General features: G+C 39.2%; 1 protein-coding gene across 3 annotated transcripts in view; it reads right to left on the bottom strand.

Moving 5' to 3' along the window:
- The window catches only part of LOC141101800 (myosin-11), a 208,667-nt gene that overhangs the window by 23,729 nt on the left and 170,425 nt on the right, over nucleotides 1-14,513 (bottom strand). For all 3 annotated transcript variants that reach the window (XM_073591142.1, XM_073591143.1, XM_073591145.1), the window contains 13 exons: nucleotides 11,979-12,191; nucleotides 6,119-6,263; nucleotides 5,830-6,036; nucleotides 5,638-5,742; nucleotides 5,393-5,545; nucleotides 4,295-4,543; nucleotides 4,001-4,213; nucleotides 2,956-3,168; nucleotides 2,689-2,850; nucleotides 2,374-2,502; nucleotides 2,164-2,252; nucleotides 1,326-1,449; nucleotides 1,024-1,232 (listed from right to left, as the gene is read on the bottom strand). In XM_073591142.1, the coding sequence (XP_073447243.1) occupies nucleotides 1,024-1,232; nucleotides 1,326-1,449; nucleotides 2,164-2,252; nucleotides 2,374-2,502; nucleotides 2,689-2,850; nucleotides 2,956-3,168; nucleotides 4,001-4,213; nucleotides 4,295-4,543; nucleotides 5,393-5,545; nucleotides 5,638-5,742; nucleotides 5,830-6,036; nucleotides 6,119-6,263; nucleotides 11,979-12,191 (2,211 nt within the window). The remainder of the gene's footprint in view (nucleotides 1-1,023; nucleotides 1,233-1,325; nucleotides 1,450-2,163; nucleotides 2,253-2,373; nucleotides 2,503-2,688; nucleotides 2,851-2,955; nucleotides 3,169-4,000; nucleotides 4,214-4,294; nucleotides 4,544-5,392; nucleotides 5,546-5,637; nucleotides 5,743-5,829; nucleotides 6,037-6,118; nucleotides 6,264-11,978; nucleotides 12,192-14,513) is intronic.

The raw sequence follows: 14,513 nt of genomic DNA, 5'->3' as shown, positions 1-14,513 counted from the left end.
GCTATGATATAAACACTGACCAAAGAAACAAAATAACCAAGTAAAAGCAGCATTGTATGTGGTTTACATCCTCCCCGTCTTGCCAAGCCAAGCCCTGCTGACAATGAATGTGACCTTATGTAAGCTTGAGAATGACATGCGACTAAAAACCACAATGAAAATCGATAATGATAACTGATAACAATCCAGCATGGTACATACACTGCAAGCCACAACAGACCTGTCACCTCCCGTCTGGCCGTTGCCATGACTGCTGTGTGCAGGTCTGATGTCCTCTGTGACTGTGCTGCAGCGATACAAATTGTGGGGAGAGAGGAGCAGGCGGGCGGGTGGCCGCCCATCCCCCCATGTGAGCACCAGGAGAAATGGGTGGGCCCCCTCGTGGAGCCGCATGAGGAGAAGAGCAGGTGGGCTGGCGGCCAGCAGATCACCCCCCCTGAACACCCGGAGAAGCGGGCGGGCGGCTCCCTCGTGGAGCTGGATGTGCATGGGGAGAGGAGTCAGCGGCGGCGGCCGATCACCCCCCTTCACCCGGTGGGAACACCGGGAGAAGCAAGCAAGCGGTCAGGCGGGCGGCGTCCCCCCCCTTAATGCTGGATCTGCCTAGACAGAAAGGAGCTGGTGGGTGGGTGGGTGGCCGATCGCGTGAACACTGGGAGAAGCGGGAGGCCCCCTCGTGATGTGGGATGTGCCCAGGGGTAACAAGGTGGGTGGGTGTATAGGCGGACTCCCCGGTGGAGCCCGGTGTGAGCAATGAGAGAGGCACCGCCACCATGATGCAGCCGACCATGCTCAGCAAGGACCTGGAAGTGACGTCTCAGCCCCACCCCCTTCTGAACCCAAAACCGCGACAACACTGTCCCTGACAGGGGAGGAGGCTTAAATAGCCCTCTCAAACTACTCCCACAAATACAGGCTAGCCTCCGGCCAGCCTTACACTTATCACTGTTACACAATGCATTATTTATTAGATATGGCTAAATAATTTCTAAATTACTATTTGGTGCATTCCACATTGCCCACCTGGATTCCTGTTCTAATTGTTCTTCGAGCTGAGCAATCTTGGCTTCCAAAGCAGTAATGCTAGACTTGAATTTTGACTTGACAGAGCCTTCCATTTCCTGTAGTTTGCTCTTCAGTTCTTTGTTTTGTCTTTCAAGCTGCTGTCGTGCACTCTCATTCTTCTGTGACGTGCTGCGTTCAGCTGCCAGTTCATTTGTGAGTTGTTCCGCCTTGAAACAGTCACGAACACACATTACGGCACTGTCTCTTGTAACCATTCACGTAATGTATAGCAAGATGTAAATCATTATTATTCTACCCACCTGCTGCACTGCTTTCCTCATTCTGTCACCCATTGCTTCCATGTTACCCTGTTCCTCTTCCAACTCCTCCTCCATCTGAGCAATTCTGGCTTCCAGACGGCGCTTGTCATCCTGGAGGGATGATCTGCATAGATTAAATGAATATGGTTATAATTGGCCTTTACAGTGCTGGTACAAAAATTTTACACTGAGGCCCAGTTCACACTTGTGCGATGCCAGACATCGCATGTAATTCGCACTGCTGTTCACATTACATGCGATGTCTGTGCAGTGCAATATCAGCCATACAGATAGTATGGCTGATATCGCACCACTTTCGGTCCAAACACGCAAAGGACCCTTTTTTCTGTTCGGACCAGAATCGGATCGCATGTGTGTTCACACATATGCGATCCGATTCATGTCTGAACTGTCAGTTCGCAGTGCGATATGCAAGTTGAACTGGGGGTGTCGTTAACAATGTATTGACACTCCGCAGCGATATGGCAGTGTGAACTGACATGCGAGTCTCTGCGATGCGGGAACCTGCAGTGGATTTGCAGTGTTCTTTCATCGCACAAGTGTGAACCGGGCCTTAGAGTGAATATGAATTGTACAGCTAAAGCTGGAATTAAGAACATCCAAAGAGCTGTAGACATACAGGCTTTATACGCGCTCTGCCTATGCAGAATCACCAGAAGTGAGAGGCCAGCTTTCAAATGGAGTTACAGACAGCAATAAAAACCTGTAAGTGGTTCTGAGCCTTTTCCATTCTGGAGCTGTGATTTAGCCTTAGGAGTCCTTAGAAAGTTTTATCTATAGGGCATCAAAACACCTCAGCTTTTTGCATCCGACTTACTTCCCAGACACACTTCCTGCAAGCTCTTCTGCCAGTTCCTCTTTCTCCAGCTCTGCTTGTTTTCTTGCTCTTTCTGCAGCAGCCAAATCCTAACAGGACAAAATTATTAGTAGGATTCTAGGGCTAGGTAGAGTGTTTTCTGAAGTTCTAGTTGTCCCATTTCTTTAACAGTACAGTCAACCCTGAGCAGCCAAATTATATAAATTTTACCTCTTGTAGTTGGATGAGTTCAGCTTCAAAACTCTTGGCCTTCTTCTCATTTTCTCTTGCAGTAGCAAATATTTCCTCCCTGGCTGCACGGGCATCATCAAGCTCTCTTTGGAAGTCCTTCATCTGAGCCTGAAATTATATTTTGTTTAAAACGTATATTACATTTTTGAGGTTTTTAACATTTTTGTTTCATCAAAATGCCATCTGACATCTTTATGTTAAATTAAAATAAATACAGCGTGAACATTTGTTTTAAGTTGGATATAAAAATGATATCATGAATCATAATTTTGCTTTTTATTATTTATTTTTTACCTGCAACTTCCTTAGTTGTTTGATAGCTTCATCCCGACCTTTATTGGCAAAGTCCACTTGTCCTTCTAGATCCTTAAGGTCAACTTCTAACTTCTTCTTGGCTGCAGCTGCCAAAGTTCTCTGTTTCCTCTCATCTTCCAGTTCTGTTTCCAACTCATGTACCTTGAAAACAAAAAAGTGTTCATTTCCCAAAAACAGTGGCCTTTTCTTTGTTTCCTGACTTTTGCTTTTCCACCTTATTTATACTGTTAACAAAATGTCAGTTACCTGTTTAACCAGCTGTCTCCTTTTCTCCTCATTCTGCTCATCTCTGCCTTGTAAGTCTCTTTCAAACTGTGCTTTCAGAGCTTGCATGTTGACTTCCAATCTAAGTTTGGCATCTTCTGCTGCCTGAAGCTCATCTTCCAGCTCTTCCAACTGTGTCTTCATCTCTTCAACTTGTTGCTCAAGACCTCGTTTGGACTTCTCTAAATCATGAACCTTTGTATACAAAATATTCAGCTAGACATGGCTAAAAACTAAGTTTAAATTTAAAAATACATGACTAGAGATTCCATCTGTTGCTTGGCTATTTATAGTGGTTGTAACCCTAAAGAAAAAAATGCTCCTGTCCCTTTAAGGCATAGTATACAGCACACTGTTTCTGTAGTGTCCCGTTTTATGTTGTACAATACCTGGTTGATCCTGCCTGTTCCTGTCTTCCCCTGTTTAAACTGACCGCATTTATCATGGCTACTGATCCAGTTTAACTGCCTCCATCATCCTGCTCTCTCCTAAGTGTCTCTGTATTGCCCCCCTCCTTCTCTTCCTGTCAGTTCCATAGTCTGTGTGTGAGCCGATCTCCTCCTTGCCCCTCCCCTCTCCTTTCCTCTCCTCTTCTATCCTCTCATGCCTGTGTAATTCTATTCCCTGAAGCTGCTCCAGTGCTTGTAAAGTAAATAAACATGTATTAATTACTTCGATCCCCTCTGTTTTAGGTCTCTGTTCAGTACACTGTGTGTGTTTATCAAAAATTTAAATACTAAATACCTTCTTTGCAGAGCCCTGCTGGAGGTCACATGACAGACCAGCATGGTGCTGCAAAGAAGGTATTTATAATTTTAGGAAAACACATACTGTACTGAACAGGGACCTAAAAGCGACCTAAAACAGAGAGATACAGAGTAATTAATTTCCATGTGACTTTACAACCACTTTAACATACAAATATTACATCCTGATCAAACTAATATTAACTGATGTTTCAATAAAATATGGGTATATGTGGACATCAATTACTAACCAAAGTTGCCACTGAAAAAACATTACTTACGTTCTTTCCAACATCATCTTTGGAGCTGACCAAGTCCTCCATTTCTGCCTTTAACATTTTGTTCACCCTCTCAAGTTCTTCCTTTGCTTGTATAACTTCATCAAGAGCTTTGGCAAGTGATAGCGCTTTGGTCTCCTTCTCTCTAGCCTCAGCCTCAGCTCTGTCTCTCTCATCAGCATATTTTGAAGAAATAGTTTTCTCTTCTGCTAACATCTGAAAATTAATAAAGTTAGCCAACTTGGCCTTGCAAAACAAAACTTACCTACATTTAGAATCACAAGTAGCATGCTACACCTGGTCAAACTTTTTCTGTTTCTTCTCCAGGTTGGACACAAGTTGACGCTGGTTGTCCAAGTCAACTATTAAGTCATCAAGTTCCTGCTGTAAGCGGTTCTTGGTCTTTTCCAGTTTCTCATAAGCAGAAGCTTTCTCCTCAAACTGTTGTGTCATGGCCTCAATATCTCTCTGGAATTTCTTCTTACCTTCTTCCATAGATTCTATTGTGGCAGTAAATTCTTGCAATTTCCTCTTGGAATCTGAAAGCTAAAACAGGACAGTTGTGAAGATATCATAAGCTACCCTGTTGCTTTAATCTGCTATGAAATTTTACTGAGCAATGATATCTGACAGAAGGGGCTTGTTAAAAACAATATAGACATTCTGTATAGATAAATGAATGTGCACTCATAACTGTGTCTGTTTTGCACATTAAACATGTAACAACCCTGTATGCAAACTTACTAAATTGTACCTGTGTTACCTATTTGACAAGCTGCCATACAGCTCATCTGCTACCACAGTATAGAACACCACATAATCAAATTGTTCCTAATCCTGTTAACTGGTCTGAATTGGTAATCAGGCAGCTTTGGCAGATACCAATAGGCCTGTTGTATCTAAGAGCTTATTTGGGTATTTGACAAGTATGCCAGGGCTTCTTTATATGCTCATCATGGCATTGTAACTGCACATCTCGCTTCTGTGTCTAATAAAACATTTTGCTTCAGTGAACACTGGACTTTTGGATTTTTGAACATTGCATTTTTTCTTATGTACTCATTAATATGAGTAGTCATTTTCACTCATAAAGATGTTGCTCTTTAAATCTTTCAGATAAATGTGGTAGTATTACATTTCGACTATACCAGCATCTGTGTGGAGACTTAATAAATGTAATAAAGTGTCTCAAACTGCTTTTTTTGCGCTTTAGAATAACAAGCTTGTATCTTACAACTTTTATTACTTACAAAATACCATTGCTTATATATATTATGTATAATAAGCAGGTTGTTAGAGATTCTTTGAAAAGTGAAAGTATTAACATGTATGCCTAAAGATGCTGTGCATATATCAATTAATTATATGTAGAACTACTATGGGCTATAGTAATACCTGAATATTTAGAGTTGAGATGTGACGTTCCAGGTTCTGTTTAGCCTCTGTTTCTTCATCTAGTTGGTCCTGAAGAGTGTTCTTCTCATCCTCTACTTGGCGAAGCTTGGTGCCAACATTCAGTTTCTGCCGGGTCTCTTCTTGCAGTAACTCCTGCAAATTGAAGGCCAATAAATAATTCAGTAACATTCCCCCAATAATAAAGGCCTTTATCTATTTATATGTAAATTAATTGAATAACTTGCCTGTGAATCCTGGAGCTGGGATTGTAAACTGGCAACATCTTTGGAAAGCTTAATGGATTTGGTCTCTGCTTCACTTAGCAGAACTGTGACATTTTCCAGTTCTACCTGCAGATGCAAGAAAACATATTTAGTACAAACAACAATATTATCTTCAATGCAATTATATGCTCCTAAAATTATGACCTACAATACCTGTACTCTATGGGATTTTTCTGTCAGCTCATTTCTGGCCCGTTCTCCATCAGTGTATTTAGACTGTAACTCCTGCAACTGGACTTCAAGCTTCTTCTTCTTGTGCTCTACATCTTGTTTGGCCTGGTTCAGTGATCTAATCTCAATTGTAAGCTCAGAGTTGTCTTTCTCCAAGCCTTGCTTGCTCTTTTCCAAGTTGACTTTAACCTATGGACAGAAAACACATTGTAAACTAGGAAGGTATTTTGCCAATAAATGTGCTTTTTGTATGCTAATAAAGACATCATACCCTTTTCACTTGTTCCAGTTGTTCCGTTAGCTCCTCAACAGCTTGAGTATGTTTTTGCCTCATTTCCTGAACCTGGGCCTCATGTGATCTTGTTTCCTCTTCCAATGCTCTCTTCAGAACAGTAACTTCCTGTTCTCTCTTTGCCCTGTAATATGTTTCATAAATTATCCACAGTGCACATGCACAATACATTTTAACCTATTACAACACCCATCAGTTCTCAGCAGTCTACTACTACTACTACTACTACTACTATGTTTGGTTGTTATAGGTTAATGAACACCACAGATATTTACACCATGTTTTAAAATACAATCTATCAAGATATGTAATTCAGTGCAAAAAATAGTGAGGTGGTGTGACCCATAACAGCTCATCAGATTTCATGAGTGCAGCAGTCAGAACAGCAAAATGTAATTACCTAATGGTTGTTACTGGTTACTGCACATTTCTCTTTGCTTTATAAAATAATTCTTTTATGAGTTAATAAAGTAATACATTATTATAATAATGTATTTGTTGCTCCTATGTACTGTATCTTGACTTTGAAATAATTTTTTAACACCCTTAGTCCGAAAAATTGCAGGCTGTTGCTATGTACTGTATGTAGCAACCCCTTTTTGTTTTTTTATTTTTTAACATTTTTGCTCTACAGTAATGATTGCAGGAAACAAAGGTGTTACCTTTACATCAATTTTAAAATTGCTTGGGGACAAAGAGATGGCAAATTTATTAAATACTTTCTTCAGCTCTGTGTATACAAAGAAGCATGGGGGAACTCATGTCCATAATAGGGATGGTAGTGACAGCCCCAAATTATCCTCAATGGCTCAAAAGTATTATGGTCCAGAATATTTAGACAGAATAAAGGTGCATAAAGCACCTGGACCGGATGGCATCCACCCACAGATCCTAAAAGAATTGAACCCTGTCATTTTCAAAGACATTGTTTCTACTTTTTAGGGACTGTTTAATGATTGGAATAGTACCACTGGGTTGGCGTAAGGCCAAAGTGGTGCCTATATTTAAAAAGGGATCAAAGTCTTCACCAAGTAACTACAGACCTGTTATTTTAAAGTCTACAGGGAAGGTTTGGAGAGTTTAATAAAAGACCACATATATGAGTTCTTGCTGGAAAAAAATAATTTAAGCAACAGACAGCATAGATTCATGAAAGTCAGAAGTTGTCAAACAAATCTGATTTATTTTTATGAGGAGGTAAGTAAAACCTTAGTCATAGGAGTGGCTGTGGACGTGGTATACTTGGATTTTGCAAAAGCATTTGACACAGTTCCCCACACACGGCTAATGTGTAAGGTAAAGTCTACAGGCTTGGAAAGATCAGTTTGTAAATGGATAGAAAACTGGCTAAAAGATAGAATTCAGAGAGTATTGGTTAATGATTCTTACTCTGAAGGATCTAAGGTTATCAGTGGTGTATTTATAAATGATATAGGGTCCGAGATTAAAAGTACCATTTCAGTCTTTGCAGATGACACCAAGCTATGCAGTAGAATAATGTCCTTACAGGTCTGTCTCCAACTTACAAGCCAACCTCAATGCACTGTTTAATTGGGCAACTATGTAGCAAATGACGTTTATTGTTAAAAATGTATGCACTTCGGGGCTAAGAATATGTAAGCATCATACATACTAAGGGGTGTACAACTGGGGAAATCAATGGTGGAGAAGGATCTGGGTATTTTGGTAAATCATAAGCCTAATAATAGCATCCAATGCCAAGCTGTGGTTTCCAAAGCAAGCAAAATCCTTTTTTGTATTAAGAGAGGTATGGACTCCAGAGAGAAAGATATACTTTTGCCCCTGTACAAATCATTAGTAAGACCTCATTTGGAATATGCAGTTCAGTTTTGGGCACCAATTCACAAAAAGGATATTGGAGAACTGGAGAAAATGCAGAGAAGAGCAACCAAAACTGATGGGAGATATGGAGGAGCTCAGCTATGAGGATAGATTAGAGCAACTGAATTTATTCTCTCTTAAGAAGAGGCAATTAAAGAGGGGGGGGGGGGGTATGATCAACATGTATAAATACATAAGGGGTCTGTATAGTGAACTTGGTGTTGAGTAATTCACTTTAAGGTCATCACAGAGGACAAGGGGGCATTCTTTACTTCTAGAGGAAAAGAGATTTAAACTCCAAGTACGGAAAGGTTTCTTCACAGTAAAAGCTGTGAAAATGTAGATTGGACCCACTCAAGAGCTGGTTCTGGCCAGCTCAGTAGATTTAGTAGCTTTAAAAAAGGCCTGGATATATATACAACTGGATACTAACAACTATAGGTAAAGTTGATGCAGAGAATATCCAATTGCCTCTCTGGGGATCAGGAAGGAATTTTTTCCCTGCTGGAGCAAATTGGATCATGCTTTGCTGTTTGTTTTTTTTGCCTTCCTCTGGATCAACTGTGGGTATGGGATTATGTATATGGGATTGTATATATAGGTGCATTTCAAAATATTTGAATATCATCAACAAGTTTATTTATTTCAGTAATTAAATTCAAAAAGTGAAACATATATTATATAGATTAATTACACACAGAGTGATAAATTTTAAGCATTTCTATTTTGTAATTTTGATGATTTTGGCTTACAACTAGTGAAAACCCAAAATTCAGTATCTCAGAAAATTAGAATATTACATAAGACCAATAAAAAAATATTTTTAATACAGAAATGTTGGTTTACTGAAAAGTATGTCCAAGTACAGTATAGTATGCATTATACTAATACTTGGTCGGGGCTCCTTTTGCATGAATTACTGCATAAATGCGGCGTGGCATGGAGGCGATCAGCCTGTGGCACTGCTGAGGTGTTATGGAAGCCCAGGTTGCTTTGATAGCAGCCTTCAGTCCGTCTGCATTGTTGGGTCTGGTGGGTCTTCCTCTTGCCAATACCCTATAGATTCTGTCAGGCGAGTTTGCTGGCCAATCAAGCACATTGATACCATGATCATTAAACCAGGTATTGGTACTTTTGGCAGTGTGCCAAGTCTTGCTGGAAAATGAAATCAGCATCTCCATAAAGCTGGTCAGCAGAGGGAAACATCAAGTGTACTAGAATTTATTGGTAGAGGGCTATGCTGACTTTGGACTTGATAAAACACAGTGGACTAACACCAGCAGATGAAATGGCTCTCCAAATCATCATTGACCGTGGAAAATTTTGCATTTCATTTGGAAATCAAGGTCCCAGAGTCTGGAGGAAGAGTGGAGAGGCACAGAATCCAACTTGCATGAGGTCCAGTGTGAAGTTTCCACAGTCAGTGATGATTTAGGCAGCCATGTCATCTGCTGGTGTTGGTCCATGTTTTATCAAGTCCAAAGTCAGCGCAGCCCTCTTCCAGAAAATTCTAAAGCACTTCATGCTTCCCTCTGCTGACCAGCTTTATGGACATGCTGATTTCATTTTCTAACAGGACTTGGCACCTGCCCACACTACTAAAAGTACCAATACCTGGTTTAATGATCATAGTATCACTGTGCTTGATTGGCCAACACACTCGCCTGACCTAAACCCCATATAGAATCTGTGGGGTATTGTCAAGAGGAAGATGAGAGACACCAGACCCAACAATGCAGATGAGCTGAAGGCTGCTATCAAAGCAACCTGGGCTTTCAATAACACTTCAGCAGTGCCATAGGCTGATCGCCTCCATGCCGCACCACATTGATGCAGTCATTATTGCAAAAGGAGCCCCAACCAAGTATTAAGTGTATACTATATTGTATATGAACATACTTTTTTGTAAGTCAACAACTCTATATTAAAAATCCTTTTTTTTATCGGTATTATGTAATATTCTAATTTTCTGAGATGCTGAATTTTGGGTTTTCACTAGCTGTAAGCCATAATCATCAAAATTAAAATAAAGAAATTCTTGAAATATATCACTCTGTGTGTAACGCATCTATTTAAAATATATGAGTTTCACTTTTTGAATTACTGAAATAAATTAACTTTTTGATGATATTCTTTTATATAATTTTTTGAGCTGCACCTGTATATCTATATATATCTATATAGATATATATAGATACTGTATATATCTATATATAGATATATAGATATATCTATATATCTATCTATATAGATATATATATATATATATATATATATATATATATATATATATATATCTATATACATAGATATATATATATATATATATATATATATATATATATATATATATATACATAGATATATATATATATATATATATATATATATATATATATTTTTTTTTGTTATTGGTTGAACTGGATGGTCTTTTTTCAATCTGACAAACTATGTAACTATGTAAAATCCCTAAAATATGTGAAGTAATTAGTAAATCATACATATAATTTGGATATCAGATTCGGACCATATCTGAGAAATTTAAGCTGGGTATACACAGATAGTTTTTTTTGGGGTTGAAGAAAAAAACCCTGACAGATCTTTGCATCAACACAGTGATGTCTGGGATTTTTCAGCATGCCTGTTCGTCAGAAGCCAGCTGAACGGAACCAGCCAATTTTCAGTACGTGTTTACCTGGGTTTAAACCACAGTTGCTGAATCCTATATTTTATCTAGTTCAGTGGTTCTCAACCTTTTTTGAGTCACGGACCCCTTTAAGAATCAGATAAAAGTTATGGAGCCTATACAAAGAAATATTCACATAAAAAAAATTGCATGCAGTGAATATATTGTACTTTATTTTTTTTAAATGTAAAAATGTACATACAGTATATGACATAAACAAAGCTTGAATAAAGTAAACAATTTTAACAAAAAACTCACTCCTTTTCTTACAAATATTATTGTAATTGCTATTTTTTTATCTGACCCTCAAAAAAAAACCCCTGAAAACCATCTGTGGAAAGGTTAGGGGTCTATAGACCCCAGGTTAAGTGGGCCCTGCTCTAGTTCAATTAATAGAGAAAAGAAAATAGAAAACCTCCATATACACCCTCCTATACCCACAGGTGATCTAGAGGAAGGAAAAAAAACAATAAAGCATGATCCAATTTACTAAAGCAGGGGAAAACATTCCTTCTTGATCCCCCAGGAGGCAACCCTACCCCTGGTGTTGTTACCTATACGTGTTAATATCCAGTTATATTTTGTGAATTTAGGAATGCATCCAGCATTTGTTTTAAAACATTCTACTGAGCTGGCCAAACTAGTCTTGAGGGGAGAAGCCTTTCTGTATGTGAAGGTTAAATCAATTTTCCTCCAGATGTATAAAGTGTCCCTTTGTATTCTGTAAAGACCTGAAAGTGAAAAAACTCTACACCAAGTTCACTATATTGCCCACATATAGTATAAATACATCCATATGGTATTTATACATGGTGATCATATCCCTCTTAATCGCCCCTTCTTAAGGCTTCATGTACAGTACAGCTCCTAATTTTTTTTTTGCCAAAGCTCCTAAACTCAACTCCATAAAAGCCTATGTGTCCATGTACATTTAGGAGCTGCTGTGGTTAGGGGGGCTTCAACCTCCCTCTCCTGAACATGAAAGAATTGCATTCAGGACAGGAACATTTTGCCGCGTTTTGTGTTTTCCCGCGCCCGGCGGTCAAAGTAGGCTATGTGTACATGAAACCTTAAAGTGACTAAATGCAGTTCAGCTAATCTTTCCACATAGCGGAGCTCCTCAATGCCTATTATAAGTTTAGTTGCTCTTCTCTGCACTTTCCCCAGTTCTCCAGATCTGTAAACCAAAGCTCTAAGGCACAAGGATCATATTTCTTAAAATAACACTAAGCTGTACATATCATTAAGCCTAATTAGACCTGACTACCTTGTCTGATCTGCGTTGCTCTCTTGGCATTGTGATCTACTCACCTGAGTTCTTGCTGTGTTGCTGTGCTATCAAGTGTGTCTTCCAGCTCCGTCTTCAAAGCTTCCAGCTCTTCACCCAAATCCCTCTTTTGCTTTTCTGCCTTGTTTCTTGCTGCTCTTTCTGACTCCAAGTCTTCTTGCAGGTCTGAGATATGTGCCTCCAATTCACGGATTTTCTTCAATGCATTATTTTTCTGGGCAATTTCATCTTCCAGCCTTCATGGTGTACAAAATAGAGAGGCAGCATTTTAGTTGTACAACAAGACTGTAATACAGGTGCTACCATCCATATCCAGGTATTGTACTTGTCTCTGCAGCATATCATATTATTAGAATCAAGTGGTTCTAGTTCATGCATTAAAAGAATTGTCCGTATCCACCAAGATTAGGTTATCAAACTTGACCCCCATTCCGAACTGATTTTTAAAGAATATGTAAATCCAACATTTCATATTCCTGGTATGTGCCTGCTGTACCATGTACTTGTAAGAAAAAAGTAATGTATCATGTTCTCTTTGTATTGCTTCCTTTGTGTGAAATACTTGGTGTTCCTGCCAGTCTCTCTACTTTCCTATCAACAACTGACCACATTAGGCAGTAGGACACAGCATGGTCAGTTCTCTAGCTAGCTCTCCTGCAATGATCAGACTTGTCCCGATACGTCTCCCCACCCCTGCACAGCCATTTACTGGGAAGACCAGTGTGCTGCTGTTTCTCCTCCCTTAGCTCCCTATGCAGCTGAGAACAGAGATTATGCGATCACTTATAAAAAAGGTGGAAAAAAAGGTAGTTCTAATGTTTTTGTCGCCTCATGCACACAGGCTTATGAAAATATGCTGCATTTATTTTGCTAAAACTTGGTAGAAAAAATGCCTTTAGTGATGCATGAGTGCATAAACTCATTCTACTGGCTATAATATTATTTTTTACTAGCTATTATAATAAACTTACGCCCATATGCCCTCGCTTAAGCACGTCTGTGCGTATGGGCATAAATTATGCTGGAAAACTCTGAATGCAGGTTTGGAACACTTTTTGTGCCTCTGAACACTGCTCTAAAATACATCTGTAAGGGTCCTTTCACACTGGGGCGGTTTGCAGGCACTATTGCGATAATAATAGCGCCTGCAAACCGACCCGAAAGTGCCGCTGCTTTGATTCCAGTGTGAAAGCCCCGAGGGCTTTCACACTGGAGCGGTGCGCTAACAGGACGGTAAAAAAAGTCCTGCTAGCAGCATCTTCGGAGCAGTGAAGGAGCGGAGTGTATACCGCTCCTTTACCGATCCTGCCCATTGAAATCAATGGGACAGCGTGGCTATACCGCCGGCAAAGCGCCTCTGCAGAGGTGCTATACAGTGGTTTTTAACCCTTTCTCGGCCGCTAGTGGGGGGTAAAACCGCCCCGCTAGCGGCCGAATACCGACGGTAAAGCGCCGCTTACAATAGCGGCGCTTTACCGCCGACACCGCCCCCGCCTCATTGTGAAAGGGCCCTAAGAAACACAATGTGCATATAACCTAAAGCTGCTTTCAGGGACATGAAAAAAATGTAAGTTGCCTCTAACAGCAGCATTTTTTCTGCTTGTGTGCATGAGGCCATAATCTATACACAAATGTTTGCCTTTCATTTCTATTTTAAACTGAATTAGTTATTTTACAAGGTGAGCGTTTACATATACTTTATAGTTAAACGTGTAAAATATTAAATCTTCAAGCTCTGAGTATCTGGCACCAGTGCATATCATGAGATTTCTGAAGGGGCAAATGAATTGTAGCATACAAATTGGAGAGGCATTCATAGTACAAACATATTTTCCATTCTACCCAAATTAATTCTGAGTACATAATGATTGGTGAAGTTCGGAAACACATCCATGATGGTTTGCCTTTATAATAGTTATATTAGGGTATATACAGTATATTTTGTCATTTAGAATATATAAAACACAAAGCGCTGTGATGCTAAATAGCTGATGATTACACATAAAACCAAGTGAGGCTGCTATCAAAAGAGAGTGTTTTCAGAGTCACTTAAAAAAGAATAAATAATGATATTTGAAGCGCTTCACAATGTGCATAAAAATGAATATATATGAATAAAAATAAATAAATAAATATAAATACTCAAATAAATCCAGCGGTGAGTAAAATTTCCTAAAAAATCCAGCAATCAAAATAGTGTAAAATATAAAAAATTAGTGCCACCAAATGTGTAAAAAAATCCACATAAAAAATCAACATAAAAATAAATATATAGGGATGTATTCAGAAGGTTCAATTATACAAGTGTAGAATCCGATTGGTATAAAGCTTTGATCCGGTCCCACTAGCAAAGCTGTTTAAAAACACTTGCTTAATTAAGGTGCTCATTGACATTTATAGTAACAATGTTTCTTTTGCTTCTGTTCACAACCAATGTGAGAATCATAAACAGATCTCATTTAACAGGCAGATAAGAGAAAAAACCAATCATTGTGCAATAGTTAGGATACCAAGGTACACAGGCAAACTTCAATCCACTCACGTGTGCCTTATAATGA

Source organism: Aquarana catesbeiana, linkage group LG06 (assembly GCF_042186555.1).
Source record: "Aquarana catesbeiana isolate 2022-GZ linkage group LG06, ASM4218655v1, whole genome shotgun sequence".
Lineage (NCBI taxonomy): Eukaryota > Metazoa > Chordata > Amphibia > Anura > Ranidae > Aquarana > Aquarana catesbeiana.
Note: the sequence above shows the minus strand (reverse complement) of the source record. Positions and strands in the feature narration are given on the sequence as shown.